The sequence below is a fragment of the Hippichthys cyanospilos genome, chromosome 7, assembly GCF_059441005.1.
Source record: "Hippichthys cyanospilos isolate Australia breed blue-spotted pipefish chromosome 7, RoL_Hcya_1.0, whole genome shotgun sequence".
NCBI classification, from domain to species: Eukaryota; Metazoa; Chordata; class Actinopteri; order Syngnathiformes; family Syngnathidae; genus Hippichthys; species Hippichthys cyanospilos.
This window is the reverse complement of record NC_142375.1, coordinates 21994446-22011796: the sequence shown is the minus strand read 5'-3', so window position 1 is coordinate 22011796 and position 17351 is coordinate 21994446. Positions and strand designations below refer to the sequence as shown.

At 42.4% G+C, this 17351-nt stretch overlaps 1 protein-coding gene across 3 annotated transcripts in view; it reads left to right on the top strand.

The window, feature by feature from the left end:
• The window catches only part of znf827 (zinc finger protein 827), a 61026-nt gene that overhangs the window by 23211 nt on the left and 20464 nt on the right, over nt 1-17351 (top strand). For all 3 annotated transcript variants that reach the window (XR_015866090.1, XM_088418847.1, XM_088418848.1), the window contains exons 3-5: nt 3665-3837; nt 4716-5214; nt 12756-13031. Coding sequence is in view for 2 of the 3 variants with exons in the window: in XM_088418847.1 (XP_088274973.1) it covers nt 3665-3837; nt 4716-5214; nt 12756-13031 (948 nt within the window). In the remaining variant the exon portion in view is untranslated. The remainder of the gene's footprint in view (nt 1-3664; nt 3838-4715; nt 5215-12755; nt 13032-17351) is intronic.

Below are 17351 nucleotides of genomic sequence, written 5' to 3'. Positions count from 1 at the left end.
GAGCGGAATGTTTTCAAAGAGACGGACGGCCACTTTTGAAGGATTGTGTCGCAACCCCGAGCAAATCTAAAATGGCGGGATGAAATTGACTTCAGACGGATGAGGCGGCCGATGTAATATTGTGTGATCTGCATGTTAAAAAGGTGGTGGTGAAAGAGGGGGCGGCGGGGGGGGGGGGGGGGGGGGGGGGGGGGGTTGCTGTAACCCGGCGAGCCGTCAAGGTCGAGCGGCGCTGTAAAAATGCAGGTATGTTGTTTGGTCGCCAGACTGAAAAATGTGACCTTGATTATTGACGGCCAGGTCTTGTTTTTTATTGGCGTCCCCGCGCCACTCCCACCGTAAAGTCCATTTAGTGCTCATTTCGTCTGCTCCTTATTCATTTAGCGCACCGAACTCCATTTTGTTTTTCCTTCCCCGGATTTTCCTCGCAGTCATCTTGCTATTGTTTTACACCCTGAGCTCGTACTCGCGCGAAGATAAATTAATTAACTCTAAGATTGATTCGACAAATGCGAAGGACTTTTCGGATCATTGAGTAGTAAGTACAATGAAAAAAAGTCCAAGTGGATGCAAAAGTCAAAGTAGATTAAAAAAAAGATGAACTCAAAGTCATAATATTGTAGGATAAAAATGTTATTAGAACAAAGCCATAATGTGAGAGACTCGATAATTCCACTATATTTTAAAGTAAACCTGCCCATGTGCACTGTTCCTAATTTTCTAAATTCCCTTGATTAATTTTTCACGGTAATTAATCACGGTAGAGTGAGATTCATGCGTTGTAAGATGGATCTTAACACAGAAGCAGCTCAAGTTTAGCCTGCTATATAAATGCAAAGCACCTAATGGCGACAACATCCATAGCTAGCGATAGCGACCAAGACGCTAATATTGTGAGCCATTGCAAAACTGGACAGGGTGGACATTGTTTTATTTTTATAGTATTTTCTTATTATTTGGCCATTGGCAAAAGAAAAAAAGAGTCCTCCTGATGTCCGAAACTAAAGAATGCAGGGACAAGTCACAAATATGGCAGAAGGTAAACACAACTGCAACTGTTAGTTTGTTCATGAAAATAAATTATTGAAGCCACTTCTTTGTTGTTGTACCGAAATCTTTTGATCGGCCACAATAATTCAATGTACCTAAAAGAATATGTTTGAGGAGTTTTGCTCATATTTTTAGGTAAGATTAATCAGATCAATTAATTAATTGTTCATGAAATGTGCAAATCTGTGATAGACCATATAATACACGGTAATCACTTTATTGGAATCTCACTTAAATATATTAAAACTTACATTTTAAAGTATTGCGTTGCCAACTGCTCTCACTCTGTATAAAAAAAGAATAAATGAATAAATTATTGGAATAACATTGCTTTGAGGAAAGGACTCAAAAAGATTCCCCGTAATAGTTCTCCAACCATGCTTCAAATTGTATTATTATATTTGTTAGAAAAATCATATTTTTATGAGGAATATGGTATTTTTTAAGGAAGAAAAATAAGGTCTTTATAAGAATATAATCATGAAATCACACAAATCGGTCCCCCCAAATTTTTTCCAATGTTTACTTCATAGAGCGAGCTCCTTTTGTTGTTTTCTTTTGAACTTTTCCTGTGTCAAAACAAACACAAAACGACAACTTTTATGCGGCACCACAAACTGTAGCGTCGCCGCAGCAGCGGTTCATCGCTTGTTCATTGATTTAACGCCACAAATCATAATGCGCCGTGATTTGCATATACATTTTCGGTAATGGCACAATTCAAAGTGATGGCCCGGGCTAAACGGAGCCAAGCAGAAAGCCCTTCGCCATCAAAAATGGCCCTGTGCAATAAATACTCATTTTCACTCTCGCCCGGAGGCGTTGATTTAATTCTGTACATTTTCCAAAGGCTTTTGCGGTGCTGTTAGTCTGTTTGAGAGACGACACAACACAACACAAGCGAGCTTTAAAAGGTTGGACACTATAGAGTGATATATTGTACACAGCCGTGCGCCTTTGAAAAGAAGCTGTTAAGACACAATTTAGGCACGATGATGGACAACAATTCCTCTGGCCTCTTTGAAAAAGCTTGAAAGATGCGATTGGGAGTCAACATTGTTGTGCTTATGCTGGTAAATCTTTTTTTTTTTTAAACGTTAGCAAATGGATATTAGTGCATTTTTCGAGAATGTTTATGGATTAAGCTTTGTTTTTAAAAACCTGCTAGAACAGAGGCATTTAGCATAAATATGTTCGTAATTGTGCATGCAGTTAAGAATTAAATTATTAAACTGGGCATATTGCCACATCTTGGCAATCGTTTATTTTTAAACTCGCTGATCGGCGATTGCAATCGGCCTCAAAACTACTGATTGTGTAAAGTCTATTTAAATATAAATTTTAAACATGTGAGGACAATATCGCTAAAGAATGTTGGCTGTTGAATTGTAATTCACCTCTCAAAACCAACGTTATGATTTTGTATTTTTCAATGCAGTTTTTCCCTTGTTTATGACTTTTATTTTCCAATTCAGTTTTCTAGTGGAGATTTGTCAGTTTTTATTGTCTAGTGTTTTGCTTCCGTTTCGTTTTTATATTCAGTATTTTTGAATATATTTCAATTTTTAAATGCAGCCTACTGGTGCCACTGAACAATTTGAGTTTTTGAAAGAAAAAAATATTCATCAATAACTTATTACTACACCTTTAAAAGCATTTACAAAACTAGGACAAAAACGGCCATGTGTATAGTTTGCAAAGTGTGTGCACTAGGGTTAAGACATTCAAAACTTCTTAGCCACAATAGTAATACAGTTGAATGTCTGGCGACGTTTTGGCAAAAATTGATGACCCTGAACGCACCCTGGCGATATCAAAAGAGCTTCTACCTCCACAAAGGTTCCCCCTTCGCCGGTAAAGGGGCTTAAACAAATATAAGCAAATGAGTCTCACTAAGACGTTACAAACTAAGTCTTACTTCTAAAAAGAAACATGGCAGCTAATGACTCTTTGTTCACTTGGCCATCACTTGAATTCTCCAAAGCATGTTAATCTGCGCTCTCATTTTCGAGTTAGCGTATAAATCGTATAAATCTTAACATGTCTCGTGGTGCCAAGGATTCCTTGTGGTTCTGCATCTTTTGATTCTGTTTGGAGTAAGCATAATGGTCGCCCCCCCCATCGTGCCTCACCGCTCTAGCTGCAGATGGCCATTTATTGTTGCAAATAGGCAGTCTCGAGCTTTTACACCTCAGGTCAATGAATGGCTGAGCGCAGTCATTTCGCCAAACACTGATTACCAGATGTTTTTTTCCCAAGGAACACGAGCGGAATACTCATGAAGCCGTCCTGACAGGCCCGCGTAGAATTTGTAATGCCATCATGTCTCTTTCTAATAAGACCAATTAAGCGGTAATGGATGCCGGATATAAAGCCAACAACAATAATCGAGGCGTTAAAAAAAAAAAAAAGGCCTTAAGTTTTTGCTTGTGTTTCCAGCTGGCATTTCCCGCGACGGTCTTCGTAAAGGTTTATTGTGTACCCACGCACGCTGAAAAGACTTTATTTCTTTACAGGAACAAAGCTTGAGCATTATCACACAGTACATAAAAGACTGATTTTAATTGCGCTTTTGCAAATGTCACTTACAACAATTATCCCCCCCACCCCCCAGGCTCACCGGAGGACGGCGGCAAACCGTTCCAGTGTCCTGTATGCGGCCTGGTCATCAAGCGCAAAAGCTACTGGAAGAGACACATGGTCATCCACACGGGCTTGAAAAGTCACCAGTGTCCGCTGTGTCCCTTCCGCTGCGCTCGCAAAGACAATCTCAAGTCACACATGAAGGTGAGCTTGTTGCGTACTCAAATTTGGACGGATACCATTTGCAGATCCTGCATTTTATACATAATTGCTCATCGGTTGTATATCATGAGCTACAAAATAAGAAATTACAGTCAGAATTGTTTTTTCTCTTTTTTTTTTTTTTCAATATTTTGAAAGTTTGTTTTTCGTCTCCCGCTGATCCCATTTATTAAAAGGTTTAATTGTTATATTTTTGTCCCCAGCACATTTCAGGAGACGTCATTTTCCTCTAGTCATAAGGATGATTTTAATCATTTTTAACTAAACCCAACCAACATGTATTTACACAGTGTGATTTATTGAAAAATGAACCCCTGTGCAAACTATTCAGAAAACAAGAATGTATCCTAAATTTAAATGTTTTAACAAAAATTTAACATTCAAATCTTGTTCATTATTTGCTCATATGACACAATGAAGTAATTAATAACTACTGTTAACATACAAAGTATCTTGTAAACTACCAACCAACATTCTGGCGCTTGTGCAAAACCTCGATTTCACGATTTAGGTAATCTTGCAAATATTGATTTTTAAAATGACAAATTAATCAAATTATTTTGATTTATTTCCCAGTCTTAAAAAAATACTCACATTTTGGCTATTTGGCGCCGAAATCTTGATTATGTAAACCCTAATGGTTACACCCTGTTCGGAACAACACAACCTTCTGTACTCGCGATTCCATGTAATACTGGGACTTATTTGTAGAACCCCAGCGATACCACTTCAGTAAACTTGTCTTTTTTTTAAAACCGATGTGAACATTATTCCGTTCACATTGTCGCTTTTGTGATGTTAATTGAACTCGCAAAGTAACACTGAGCCTCGTAATGCGAAAAGTCCCCTTCCTCTTCCAGGTACATCAGCACCAAGACCGGGGCGAGACGTTCCAATGCGAACTCTGCCCGTTCACTTCCTCCCGTCACTTCAGCCTGAAGCTCCACATGCGCTGCCACCAGCACTTTCCCCGCACCGACGTCAAGGTGAAAGAGGAGCTCACCACCGACACCGAAGGCGAAGGCTCCCTGATGGGCGACGCCGGCGGCGCAGCAGATCCCAGAGGGACCCAGGTCTCCCCGCTAAACCCGGATGCCCGGCTGCAGTCGTCCCCGCCTGGCGAGGCGTCCTCCAATCACGTCCATGTCAAGGAGGAGCCACTGGAAAGGGACCTATCGGTGTTGTCCCCGTTTAGCATGGGCAGGGAGCGGCCCAGGAGCAGTGGCACCTCCTTGGACCTTCCGGGCGTTGGCGCGGGCGTCGGGATACGCTCCAGTCCCAGTGGTCCAACCACGGCCTCCCTCTTCAGTCCGGACATCACGACCAAGACTGCCACCGACCTGCTTATGAAGCTATCAGGTTAGTACCCGTTTGGAGTATTGTCTGCTGTTTTATTCCAGTTGTATCAAGGTATTCACAACTGGGCTGCGACATCTAACAGCGGTTTTCAAAAAACTCTGGTGTGTCCATCACTCATTTGTATCATTTGGCTCATTTGTAACACGAGTCTGTCCAAAATTATTCACATCCAAGCTCCGTTAAACCTCAGGCATATGGTAAAATGGTAAATGCAGCACCTCCTGCCTAAGCCTGTGAAAATCATTAGCTGTGAGCCCATCATAAGTGAATCTTAGTAAGCATCTCAATATTTGTATCCTTTTCTAAAGCGTGACAACAAATCATACATACATTCTTTAAAGTGCATCACTTGTGAGACCATATTTTGATTGGGGAGGGGGGTAGTCTACATAGCAGTGACTCCGCAGTTTGTCACACTAATCCATCTTAAAATATCCCAACTATACTGCAGAGTTGATATGCCGCTCACATATCACTGTTAAATAAAGACCTTCACACTGAACTGTGAAACATTTTGTGCATGAAGACAAATTCATAGCATGCCATGCGGGGAGTTATTAGACCACCTGGGAATTCTCACTTTCAGATGCAATCTGAGCATAAAAAACAACCAAAACTGCTCAGCACTGGCTCACGAGGAACGGTATGATTGGTTTAATGTGAGACTCCACAGTGGATAATGACTTGCTACCAATTAGGTTGAGAATGGGTTGTTATCGCTTCGTATTTGAACTTTGAAAGGTTGTTTTTCCGTGAAACTTGACAAAGATGCCGCTCCGTAGCAATGTCAAGTCCCGATGTTGTTGAAAAGTGTTTTGTGGTGTTGCAGAATTTGAAAAGAAGCACTCAGAGACGTAGGCAAGATTGATGGAAAAAGGTTAGGTGAGGTTCGGCGGCGGGGTCAAGGCTACGTCTGCCAATCTCGCGCTTAATGCTGCGTAATTAGATTGAGATCTTCGGCAGAAAAAAACAGGAACATTAGATTAATTAAAAATGTATGCATAATTCATAATTAAAAAGGAATTTATAATTTGAAATGATTAGCGCCCTTGGCTCGCCAGCCTGTGACCCAGGCAGGATGCGCCGGGGGGACTGGGACGACTCAGTTAACTAACCTCCCATCGCACCCCCTCCCCGACTCCAAACTGCTGTCCTCCCCCCCGGGTGCCAGTTGCACTCCACTCCCAGACTGCACAATCAAGCCCGAGGCTCCTCCAGGGAGGAGCCAGCGGTGACTCCTTCCAATGTCAGTCCGGTGTCAAGCGGCGGACATCTTAAGTTCTGCTCGTCATTTGTATGGAAATCAAAAATTGACGACTAAACACAAAGACGGAGTGATTATGGACTATAATGAATAGCGCTCTTTTGATCACAAACTACCCCCTTTGTCAAAAGAAAGGTTCTACTCAGATCTTTTTGAAAACATCGGCGCCAGAACAGGGGGCATTGAAGGTGAGGGAGTTCCTCTCGGGACCGAGGAACTCCATTTCTCCCTGCCAAACCAGATTGAGTGTGTTCACGGCTAGCTCATTCCTTCTACTTTTTACACCCCCGGTTCCCTGCCTCGGTCCCCCAAGGCCAAGCAAAGCGAGGGAGGCGGAGGGTGAAAGATATAAAGACTAGACGGATGAAGTGACATCTGAGCAAGCCAGAGTGAGAGAAGGCAAAGCGGGAGTTGCATCCGCTTCCCTAAACGCGAACAGGCCAGTGAACTTCTCTCGAACCCTGACGTAACAAGAAGATTGGTGGGGGGGGGGGGGTCTTAGGTACTGACCAGGTCGTGGGTCTATGGCAAAATCAACAACTATTGACAACTTAGCTAAAATAGTCCAAATCCTCTGATTTGAGGTTCTCAACGGTAATGATTCGTTGATTAATTAATTAAAGACATTTGCAAACATCTGTTTTTACTTTGGAAAACAATGACTCAACCAGTACCTGAATCAGTTCTGAAAACGTTGGTGAGTACATAAATAACAGATAACAATAATTGGTGGTGGTAGGGGAGTGAATTGTCATATTTTTCATGCAAAATGTATCTGATTAATTGATGAAACAACCAATGTAAAAAATGCTCGATTGTGGCAGCCCTACAAGGATCCCTATTCTGGCACGGAGACAAAAAACCAGCAATCATCTCTTGGGTCTAACATATTTTCTCAAGGGACCCTGAACTGGGCAGGCCATGGATTCCCGCTTCTAGGACTATATTTTGAGGGAAAACCGGACAATTCATCCTAAACATTTCTGGGGCCTATCCGATGTTGGTAGTTACCTCAAGGTTCCTTTTAAAAATGCTGGCCAAGGATCCCACTTCTGACACCATATCAGAATGAGCTTTGAAACAACAGATTTTACATAGAACCAGGGAACACTTTATGGGTGATTCCAGTTGGGGGTGCACCGCATGCCACATTTCTCAAAATGGGGGGGCCTGCGATTCCACCTTTGAAACTATACCGGGGGGGAAAAAAAACAGTCATTGTGTTCTCATTGTCGCTGAGACCTCTCACTTAGAGAAAGTCACTTGTGTCGAGAATGCTTCCAATTGGTCATTCCATGGATCCCACTTCTGGCACCGTCAAAACAAAGACTACTCATTCTAATCATCACTATCACATCTTGAAAGGGTCCTGGGCGGACCACGGATCCCATTTCTAACGCCATTTTGGATTTAAAAAAATTCTTTGGGGGGGAGGCACTTTCTATTGAGCATCGCGACGATACACTTTGATTTTGTATGATAGCATGCTGACACAGCCGTCAGCCATGCAAGCGTGATCCACATTTTGATTTTGAGATGAAAGCCACGCCACCCCCTCCCTCCCCCGTGCCCAGTGGACCAGAGTTAATCATGTGGGCATCCTCCAGACATCACCCATCCCCTCCCCCCGCTGCACTGACATAGGCACAGGCAGCTCGACCTTGGCTGGGTGTGAGTAATTGGCATGCAGGGCATTGTGGGAGGTGTTGTAGCTCTTATGATTGTTGTTCCCCCCCAGGAGAATATTGTGCATATAATGCTTTCCTCACACTGCAGCAAGCACCACAGGCAGAAATATGACAGCGTACCGTACATGTAACACCGAGAACGGGAGCGCCGTGTTCTTCTGCTCCTCATATTTGAACGTCATCAATTTGGACCTAATTACTATTAATGATTCCGTTAACTAACCTCCTTAGCTAATCATCCACGTGAAGAACCGCTGGAAACCTTAAAGAAGACAAATGATTCCATTTTTATTTTACTCAAGTATTTCTCCGGTGTCTGAATAGAATAGAAGATCTCTGACATCCTTTGCGTAACATATAGGCAACACGAAATGACGATGATACCCTAGAAGTAGACTTGTTTATGGCAACCCTTCGGGTTTTTTTCTTCTTCTTGACAATCAGATTGGGTACATTTTGTGCTTGACTACCCCCAACTGGTTAGAATGTGAAAACCTAAACCGAGAAACTATACATTTGCCGTTTGTAGCAATTATATTCTCGGATTATAGTCGAGTTCCTTTTGGGAATATTTTCTTTATTTTGGGAAGCTCCCTGTGGTAATATTGTTCTGAATAAAAGCCTACTAACTACTAAACCAGAAAGTGTTTTTAAGAACACAAACACCTTAATCCATAAGGCCACTGGGCGGTACACCAACCCAAGAAAAGGAGCCGTATGTCAAGATTGTCTTAACATTTTCGAATTACAGTTCCACTTTGACAAAATGACCGTATTTCTCCGTGTAAAATTATCCACGAAGCCTCGTTGTTGACAACAAAGAACCAATAAGGCGGCGCTTGAAGAAAGTGACTTGTACACGGAGAAATAAGGTACTTAAATTTTGTCCTTTTTTTTCATTGGAAATAATCTCAAACTTCTGGTTGGAGTCTTTCTCCTTTGCCTTCATTGCAACAATTTTTCAAGTCCACTTACCAGAGTTGCTTGAATTCTTTTCCGAGTCCAACACACAAATACTACTGCAGTCATTACACCATAAAAAGAGTTCATTCTTGACCCTGTTTGAATATATTACCATACAGCACCTTTTTTTGTAACAAATTAAACTTGGAAGTCAAGGTACCACTGCATGTCCGATGCGCAATATAGGTGAAACGCCATTTATCAGGGGAACGCCGCAGTCTGTTCGGTGACCTAAAAGCGTTGCTCGCAAGTAGACATAGGTCAAAACGCATGGACAAATATTCATAATAGAGTGGGCGAGTGCGATGAAGTGGGCGTGCGACTGATATAATGAAAACAGTCTGTCCTTGGTGACATTGTACTTGATATATTTGGAGTCCTTGTCTCCTTTGTCGCCGTCTATATAATATGTCGCGGATCTGAATAGCATTCCCATTTCCAGCGCCGCATGAGAGCACCCGCACGGGAAGGGCCTTTGAGCGTGACCTCTCTTGTCCATACATCTCCTCTGCAGCCATCAGTATCACTGTCCGGCGTCTAGCACGCTGTCAGCTCCTGTTGGGTTCTCAAACCAGCCCGGCGCTTTCTTTCCCTTTTTTTTTTTTCCACCGGTATAAAACAGCAGCCAATTGTCAGAGGGAGAGCAGGGCGGCGTGACAGAGGTGGAAAGCTAATGAAGTTATTTGACGGCGGGCCTGGCCGCGGAGCGAGAGGTGAGGCGCGGCGGACAAGCGCCTGGCAGCTAGACGGATGAGGCGCGAGGCGAGAAAAGCAGGAGGCGGCGGAGGCGCAGGCAAAAAGAACACCAATGTATGTAGCGTCGGTGGCAGGTGTCAGAAGGCTGTGATAACACGCAGACAAACTGATAGCGTCGTCGCGGCGGCAGAAAGGGAGCCGACTCGGGAGCTGGAGATGGCCAGTCACCCAGAAAGACACCCCCCATCTGCTTCTCGGCTCGCTTCACAAGATGACATGCCAGAAAAAACTGGACGCTCGCCTCCATGATGTGTTTATGTGATTTAGAGTCCTTTGATTTGGGCCCAAACTCTGCTTTCACTCCTCATACACTATTCAGCGCAGTTGTGATTTGACATAAGAGTCACTCTGTAGTCGGACTCTGTCAAATCTTTTTAAAATCAACCATCACGTCGATTATTTTTTATATTATTGTGTGTACCGTGTTTTCTGCACCTTCAATGAATAGCCTATTTTAAAAAGGTTTTTTTTAATTGGTGATATAAGGTGCACCGCATTATAAGGCACATAGAATAGAAGCGACAGTAGTGCCTGGGATTGCATTAAGCATCCACTAGATGGAGCTACGCTAAAGGGAATGTCAACAAAACGATCAGATAAGTCAAAGACATTATGATTATGATTAAGACAATCAGAAATGAAGAATATCGATGATTTGTGGAAAGTAGAATGGGGAAAAAATACTTTTCATTCCATTAAAACCGTTGTGCAATTAAGATAAATGGTATGTTGTTACCTTTGCCTGAAGTGCAAGGAGCTTCCCCAAATGCATGTGATAACCTATAAACAAAGTAATAGCATCGCCACGGCAATAGGGAGCTTACTTGGGAAGTGGAGATGGCCAGTCACCCAGAAACACGCCCTCCGTCTGCTTCTCTGCTCGATTCACAAGATGACATGAGAGAAAAAACTGGACACTCGTCTCTGTTGTGTTTGGGAGACTGCAGTGTGAGCTCAGCTTTGCAGAGATTCAGCTGTTACTTGTGCAACGCGCTTGTTCTTTTTTGTCATGGAGGGTGTTAAAAGTTTGAAAAAAGCATCAGTATGCGATAAGGAAATGCTGCAGAATAACGCAAATTTGAAGTCTGTCACTGAGTCAGCAAAGGTTTTTACACTCAGGGCGCCTGTGTAGCTTCAAAAATTTGCTTCGCTATATTATGAATGTTTCTGTTAACGTTTTTGAAAGGCTGTCCCAGTCATTATTGGCGACTACGATTTTCATCAAAGCAATGACCCCAAATATTCAAAAATACACCAAAAATCATGTAAACTACGAGACTGTGATGGGAACTGGGGAAAATTTTGGCAAGGGCCGTTGCGATGTTCGCGTGTCTGCCCTTGTATTTATTTACTTTTATTTTTTCCGTGTGCGTGTTTGGTAAAGTGGGGGAGCAAATGTCCTGTCCCCCCGATCTGATCCAACATGGCCTGACATGCTTCTAATTAGAGGACGTCCTTCCAGGTGCCGAGCAGGTTATACTTAGCCTGCCCGCCGACATCCAACGACGTGACATTTCCAGCTGGTACGGGCTGCGACCCCCGCACCACTGCCCGTGAACTTGAAGGTCGCCATGCCACCAACGGCCCGCCCCCCTCGCTGTCTTCCCTCCTGCTTGAATTACATATACCGCCACCCCTCGACGCCCGGGCTTGCCGCGGTGTGGCACCGTGGCACGGCTCGCCACGCTGGGTGGTCCGGAACGCCGGCACCTGTCCCCTTTTTTTCGCTGAGCCCTCTACCCCGATGGCATGGCGGTCATTAATCAGAGGGGCCCCCGAGTCGGCGCAGATGGATGAGGCGAGATGAAGGGGTTGGCGGGCCTTTGGCTGCTAGAGATGTTAGGTTAGATGGTCCGGCGTGTGTGCCTGTGTTTGTGTCTGTGTGTGGATCTCCGCTCTGGCCAGTGGCGAGTAGACAAGCATTTGACCAAGAGCGATGGTTCCTCCAATAGCCTTTCCGTGAGACACTTTATCTGCATTAAGGCTATCGTACAGCCAACCGTAACACAATGTGCTTTTTACTCAAATTTGAATCGAGTTGTCTTTGGAAAAGCCTGTGTGCGACCGCACTGTGTAATGAGATGCGACATGAGATACAAAGAGAACTTCTATTAGAGGTTGCTCCGTGGCTAATTATTAATTATTCATCTAAGGCGGATTACATGTGGCCCAGTTTCTCTTGAAGACGTCTGTGAAGAAGCGGTGGCGACGTTGGTGTGACAGCTCTCTCCAGAAGACCGCATCCTACAGAGATTGCCAGATAAGGATGACGAAGCTGTGATTTATATTGCGCCGTACGCAAGTTGCTTTTGGGTCGCGCTGTGGAAGGAGATCACAGATTTGGAGGGGGGCAGAAGTTGAGAATAAAGTCAGGGAAATAAATTGAGTTGGGGACTAGTTGAAGTTTATCAAAGCGCGGTTCATGGACTTCTGGTGTTACCCGTGAAAGTCCCGGGTCATGAATGAGATACAGCTAAGTACTATGAAAATTGATGCGCCCATTTTAAAATGATCAAAAATATTTTACATCTTCATTATTATTAAATATTTGTCACCAAAAAAAAAAATTATCAGCATAAAGTGTCATACCTGTTCTCAAAAGGAAATTATTATAAATAAATATTTATCCGACTTAAAGTGTCCTCTTTTGGGATCATCGTAGAGATGTGTTCACAAAAATAAATAATTAACTTGACAGGTAACGAGCGGTGGCACGTGACAAGTTTGGTCCAACCATTCTAGAATGGGGGAATCTAGCTTTTCACAATAATGAAATTTAATAACCTACTTGAACATAAAATTTGTTTCCCTCGAGTGCACCCATTTGAGAACTACTTTACAAAGTCTAATCCATTTTTTTTTCTCCACAGCGGCCAACCAGAGGGAGGCACTGAAGTCGCCCTTCCACGTGAAGGAAGAATCCAAAACAGAAGAAGCCCAGAGTCCCAGACCGGCCTCCCAGTGTCACATCCCAACGAGCTTCCCCGGGACGTTCTGCCAGGACGGGATAACGGGGTCCGCGGCGGCGGCGTCCGAACGCCCCGGGTCCCTCAAACTGAGGGAAGGGAGCCCCCCAGCTGCCAACAGTTTACTGAGCCAAGACATCAACATGAAAGTGGCCTCCGAGTTGCTGATCAAGCTTTCAGGTAAGATGAATTCACACCTCAGGTCAGAGTACCACTGTGGGATGTCCCATCATCTCATTTTCGTAGGGCTGAACAATGATAGAAAAAAAAAAATTAATAATCACATTTATTTGGATTGAGATTGAAACCATGACTAATTGAACATTTATTCATTGAGTTGAAAAAACGGTATTTATTTTAAATCTCAACTACTGAGCTAAAATAAGGAAAACCCTCATTTATAATTACTGTCGACTAGAAATGTGGTCTGTAGTTCACATACCTTCAAGCATAATAGGAAAAAAAAAATCTCCAGTGCTTAGCATCGTGAACGAATAAAATCCGACCTACAGCCGGTAGTTTCTGTGTACATCATCTCACAACAACAACATGACCTCCCTAGTGGAGGTGTGTCTCTTAAACGGTTTCATTTACTGAAAGAATTCTGAGAGACGCTTCCAGGTCACGCACTGTTATTGACATGTTTTATATTTAAATTGCTGTGGCTTTCTTTGGGTTAGCCAAGTTTGAGTCTTAGTTGTTCTACTACCGTACGGTATGTATGGTTTTCTTTTGTGGAGATTTCTCGCGAGTTTGTCTAAGGTATCTTTTGTATGCTGCAGGTCCAATTGTTCAATTCTGATAGCTTATACCTTATTCTGATAATATATGTATTTATTTTACTCACAAAACGAAAAAAAAAAAGGGTTGGGGGGGTCAGTTATTGGAATAACTATGAAATAGAACTGAAAAGATGTGAATCAATGGCTGAACTCAAAGAGTTTGAAAAATATTTAAAAAATAAGTCTAAATTGAATAAGATTGTGTATAAAATTTGTATTCATATTTATGATCGTATATATGAATTATCTGCAATGTGTTTTTACGTTCACTAAAATAATCTAGCAATTAAACAAAAGGGAGCAGAAGAAGATGCTATCGAAGGATTGATTTTGAATTTGAACTGCGATTTAACTCTGCAGTATTCCGTTGGCGTTATGTTGAAAATCTCCATCCGTTTTTGCATAAATATGTTGGTGCTAAATATGCAGGCATGTTATTCTTCTCAATTTTTGCTGCTGTGGCTTATATACCGGTATGGCTTTTAGTCTGGAGAACGAATACGGTAATTAAAAAGTAAATGAAGTGCAAACTTTGAAGATTTGGGCTACTGCAGATATTTTTGATAACATAACCCCCTACTATTAATGAAGGAAGCTACAATAACAGAGAAAAATCATCAACAATCGGATAAATTGCGTTTTTAGTGGGGCAGTCTTGAATACCGTTATATTTGTCTGAATGATGTCACTTGGACCATGCAGTGCAAATCCAGACCCCAATTGGGTCTGTTCCAGATTCTCTTTTCTATTTTCAATGTATTTGTATGATTCCTGAAGCGGGGGCCAATAATTAGAAAATTAACACAACCAAGACTTTTCACCCCGATTTGGTGTAATGGCGCAAAGTGATTTTGCCTGTGGACACTTGCGCGTCATTGCTAAATCACCCCGCCGCCGTTTGTTTTTAGTCCAAAATGAGCTGTGAATGCCAGGTCTAGTTGGAGTGTGTTGTTTGTCCACTGTGGCGAAGTGACTCTCAGGCAATTTAAAAATGTCAACTGTGTGCCAACGAGGCTAAGTTCAGCGTTGAGTTGATATTTGGAAAACGTCTGAATAAAATACAAACCTTCTGGGTGGCATGTTTATAATGAACTCAGTAATAAGTTGTCGCAAGCAGACAACCTTTTTTCTATTCCACTGATGTGGATTTGCCGTTTCCTTTGATGTGCACCGCTCCTTTGTGGGTGCCAAACTAGTTTGTTTCTACTCGGGGTTGGAACCAGTTTTTTTTTCCAGGGTTGGATAGTTCAACACATGAGTTTAACGTCTTCCGTCATGTTATGTTAAAAGCAGTTGTCATTGTCCTATAGCTTAAAAAAATAAATGTTCATTTAACATCACACCTCTTCTGAAGTGGAATATCAGGCTAACATCACTTTTAGGAAGTGAAAAGAAGACCTTCTTGCACAATAAGCGTCAGATGGAGGAATGACAACACAGCATGTGCTTCCTTCAAGCTATTTATTTTTGTCTCCTGGTCGAAAAGCTGCCTGTAACACTGAAACACTCAAATATAGCAAATTTAAATATCAATCAAACTTTGGAATTGCATTTGCAGTGGTATATCCAGGCGTATTTTTTTTCAGCAGCTCCAGAAGGTAGATCGTGAAACATCATCTGTTTGATTTCTGGCTCCTCCGCTGCAAAATTGCGTCATTAAAAATCCTTTCAGGACTTAACGTGCCATGCATGTTGCTTTTTGCATCAAACCCGATTCAAATGATCCTGATCTTTATGAAGCTCTGATGAGCTAATCACTTGAATCAGATATGTTGGGAAGGGAAACCTGGAAAACATGCAAAACACAGGTCCTCGTCGACTGGATTTTGATACTCTAGACCTTAAGGGGCATACAATAATTTGCAAAAGAGTCACTAACACAATTTAGCAATAAAAAATGCTTCATATTACAATTAATTTGCTCTTAATTTGAAAAGTAAACTACGGTCTATTTGTACTCCCGTTTCATAACCGCTGAATCTACTTTATCTACTTTTGGCTGACAAAAAGTTGAAAATTAGCATTGAAAAAAGTGTTACTTTAAGGCGCATGAAGCAGCAAACATACAGAATTATTCACGCATATATTCTCTCTGCTATGTGGGGACCGCAAAAGATGAACTGCATCTCATTGCAGCGATGCTGAATTGCATGAAAAGGCCGTCGATTGGGCCTTGCTGGGTTCCGTGTGAAAGGCAAGGGCAGATAAATGCTGTTATGGCTCTGATGCAGCAATTTTTTTTTTCTTGTAGAAAGCACATCTACGCTGGAGTTGTAGCTTCCACTTATTGAGTATGTACGCTGCGTATAACTTTCACGCCATTTTACGCAGTTTTTCTCTGCCTCTGCTTGGTTGACCCAGGTTAGGCAAAAGATGGCAAAATGTTCATCCACTCGCTCTCTGTTCTCAGAGTGCAGTGCCTGTGGTTGCCACGGCAACGGGCGGTTGAGGGAGGGTGGATGGAGAGGATTGTGGAGAGTGACAGCCTTGACAAGAGTCTGGACCCTGGAGTGACCCCGGGGAGGGGGGAGGGGTGAGGATGAGGAGAAGGGGGCCAGCGAAAGGTCAGCGCGTTCACAGTCACATGTGATTACAGTCACGAGGTTCAAGGGCGTCCGCACAATCACCTCTTCTCTATGTCCACTGCGGAAAGGTCGGCGGCAGAGCAGCCGTAATGCAATGAGGATGCATAATACGCAAATCACATTGAGGGCGGGGCCAGGAGTCAGAGCGGGGTTACTCTTCACCGGAACATCCTAATGTGTCTTACTGTTGAAAATCGATGCAGCCCATGTTCTCGGCGTTACACTGAATGCCCGTTTCTCACCGCTTGACATTCCGGACTCACCCGCAATGGGTGAAAATCTTGCAATATTTATGCATGCTAGGGCTGGGAAATAAACCATATTTATTTGATCAATTTGTCATTATAAAACTTTGCAAAAGGGATTTTGCAAAAGTGGCAGAATGCTGAACGAGTGTTTTACAAGACATATTTACAATAGGTAATAATAATTTTATTATGGCATTTAAGGGGATAGTCCACTTATTAACCCATTTCTAGCAGTAAAAATTTAGTATTTTGTGTATATTTAACTATTTTAGTACCATTCATTTACTCCCTAGCCTAACACTTGAAAATATTCCAAAAATATATATATATGAATACAGTACATAGTTTTGAATGTCTCCTAAAAAAATGTAAAATTAAGTCCTTGTGTTAGAATGACTTGATTTGATGACGAAATCATTTTTCACATACAAGCAATACTTGTTAAAACACATTCTTTTACTTGCTGTCGACTGAAAAAGACCAGATGTGCCGAAGGCTCAGGTAACGAGCAATCAATCACATTTCAGCTTGCGAACGTCACATAATCAACAGGTGAATTATTTTTCATATTTTCGCCCGGCCTTACTTTAACTAGACCATCCTAATAACCGTCAGTTGCAGCCATAATTCCATCATAATGGAAATTGCAAAATGCCACAGACGGGCTAACAGAATAATAATAAACTTAGAAACTGTTACTAAACAACAATTTACAAAGCAGCAATATATGCAAACATAGCATTCTACATTGCTCAGAGGCACGTGTTGTATCTGCAGGAACGAGGATGAACAAATGCTTACTAGAGGACCTTCTCTACCCCTTCTTCTCTTTTTTAATTACACTGCATCTAAATAGCTCGGTGCTTATTATTGTGATTCCTGCAT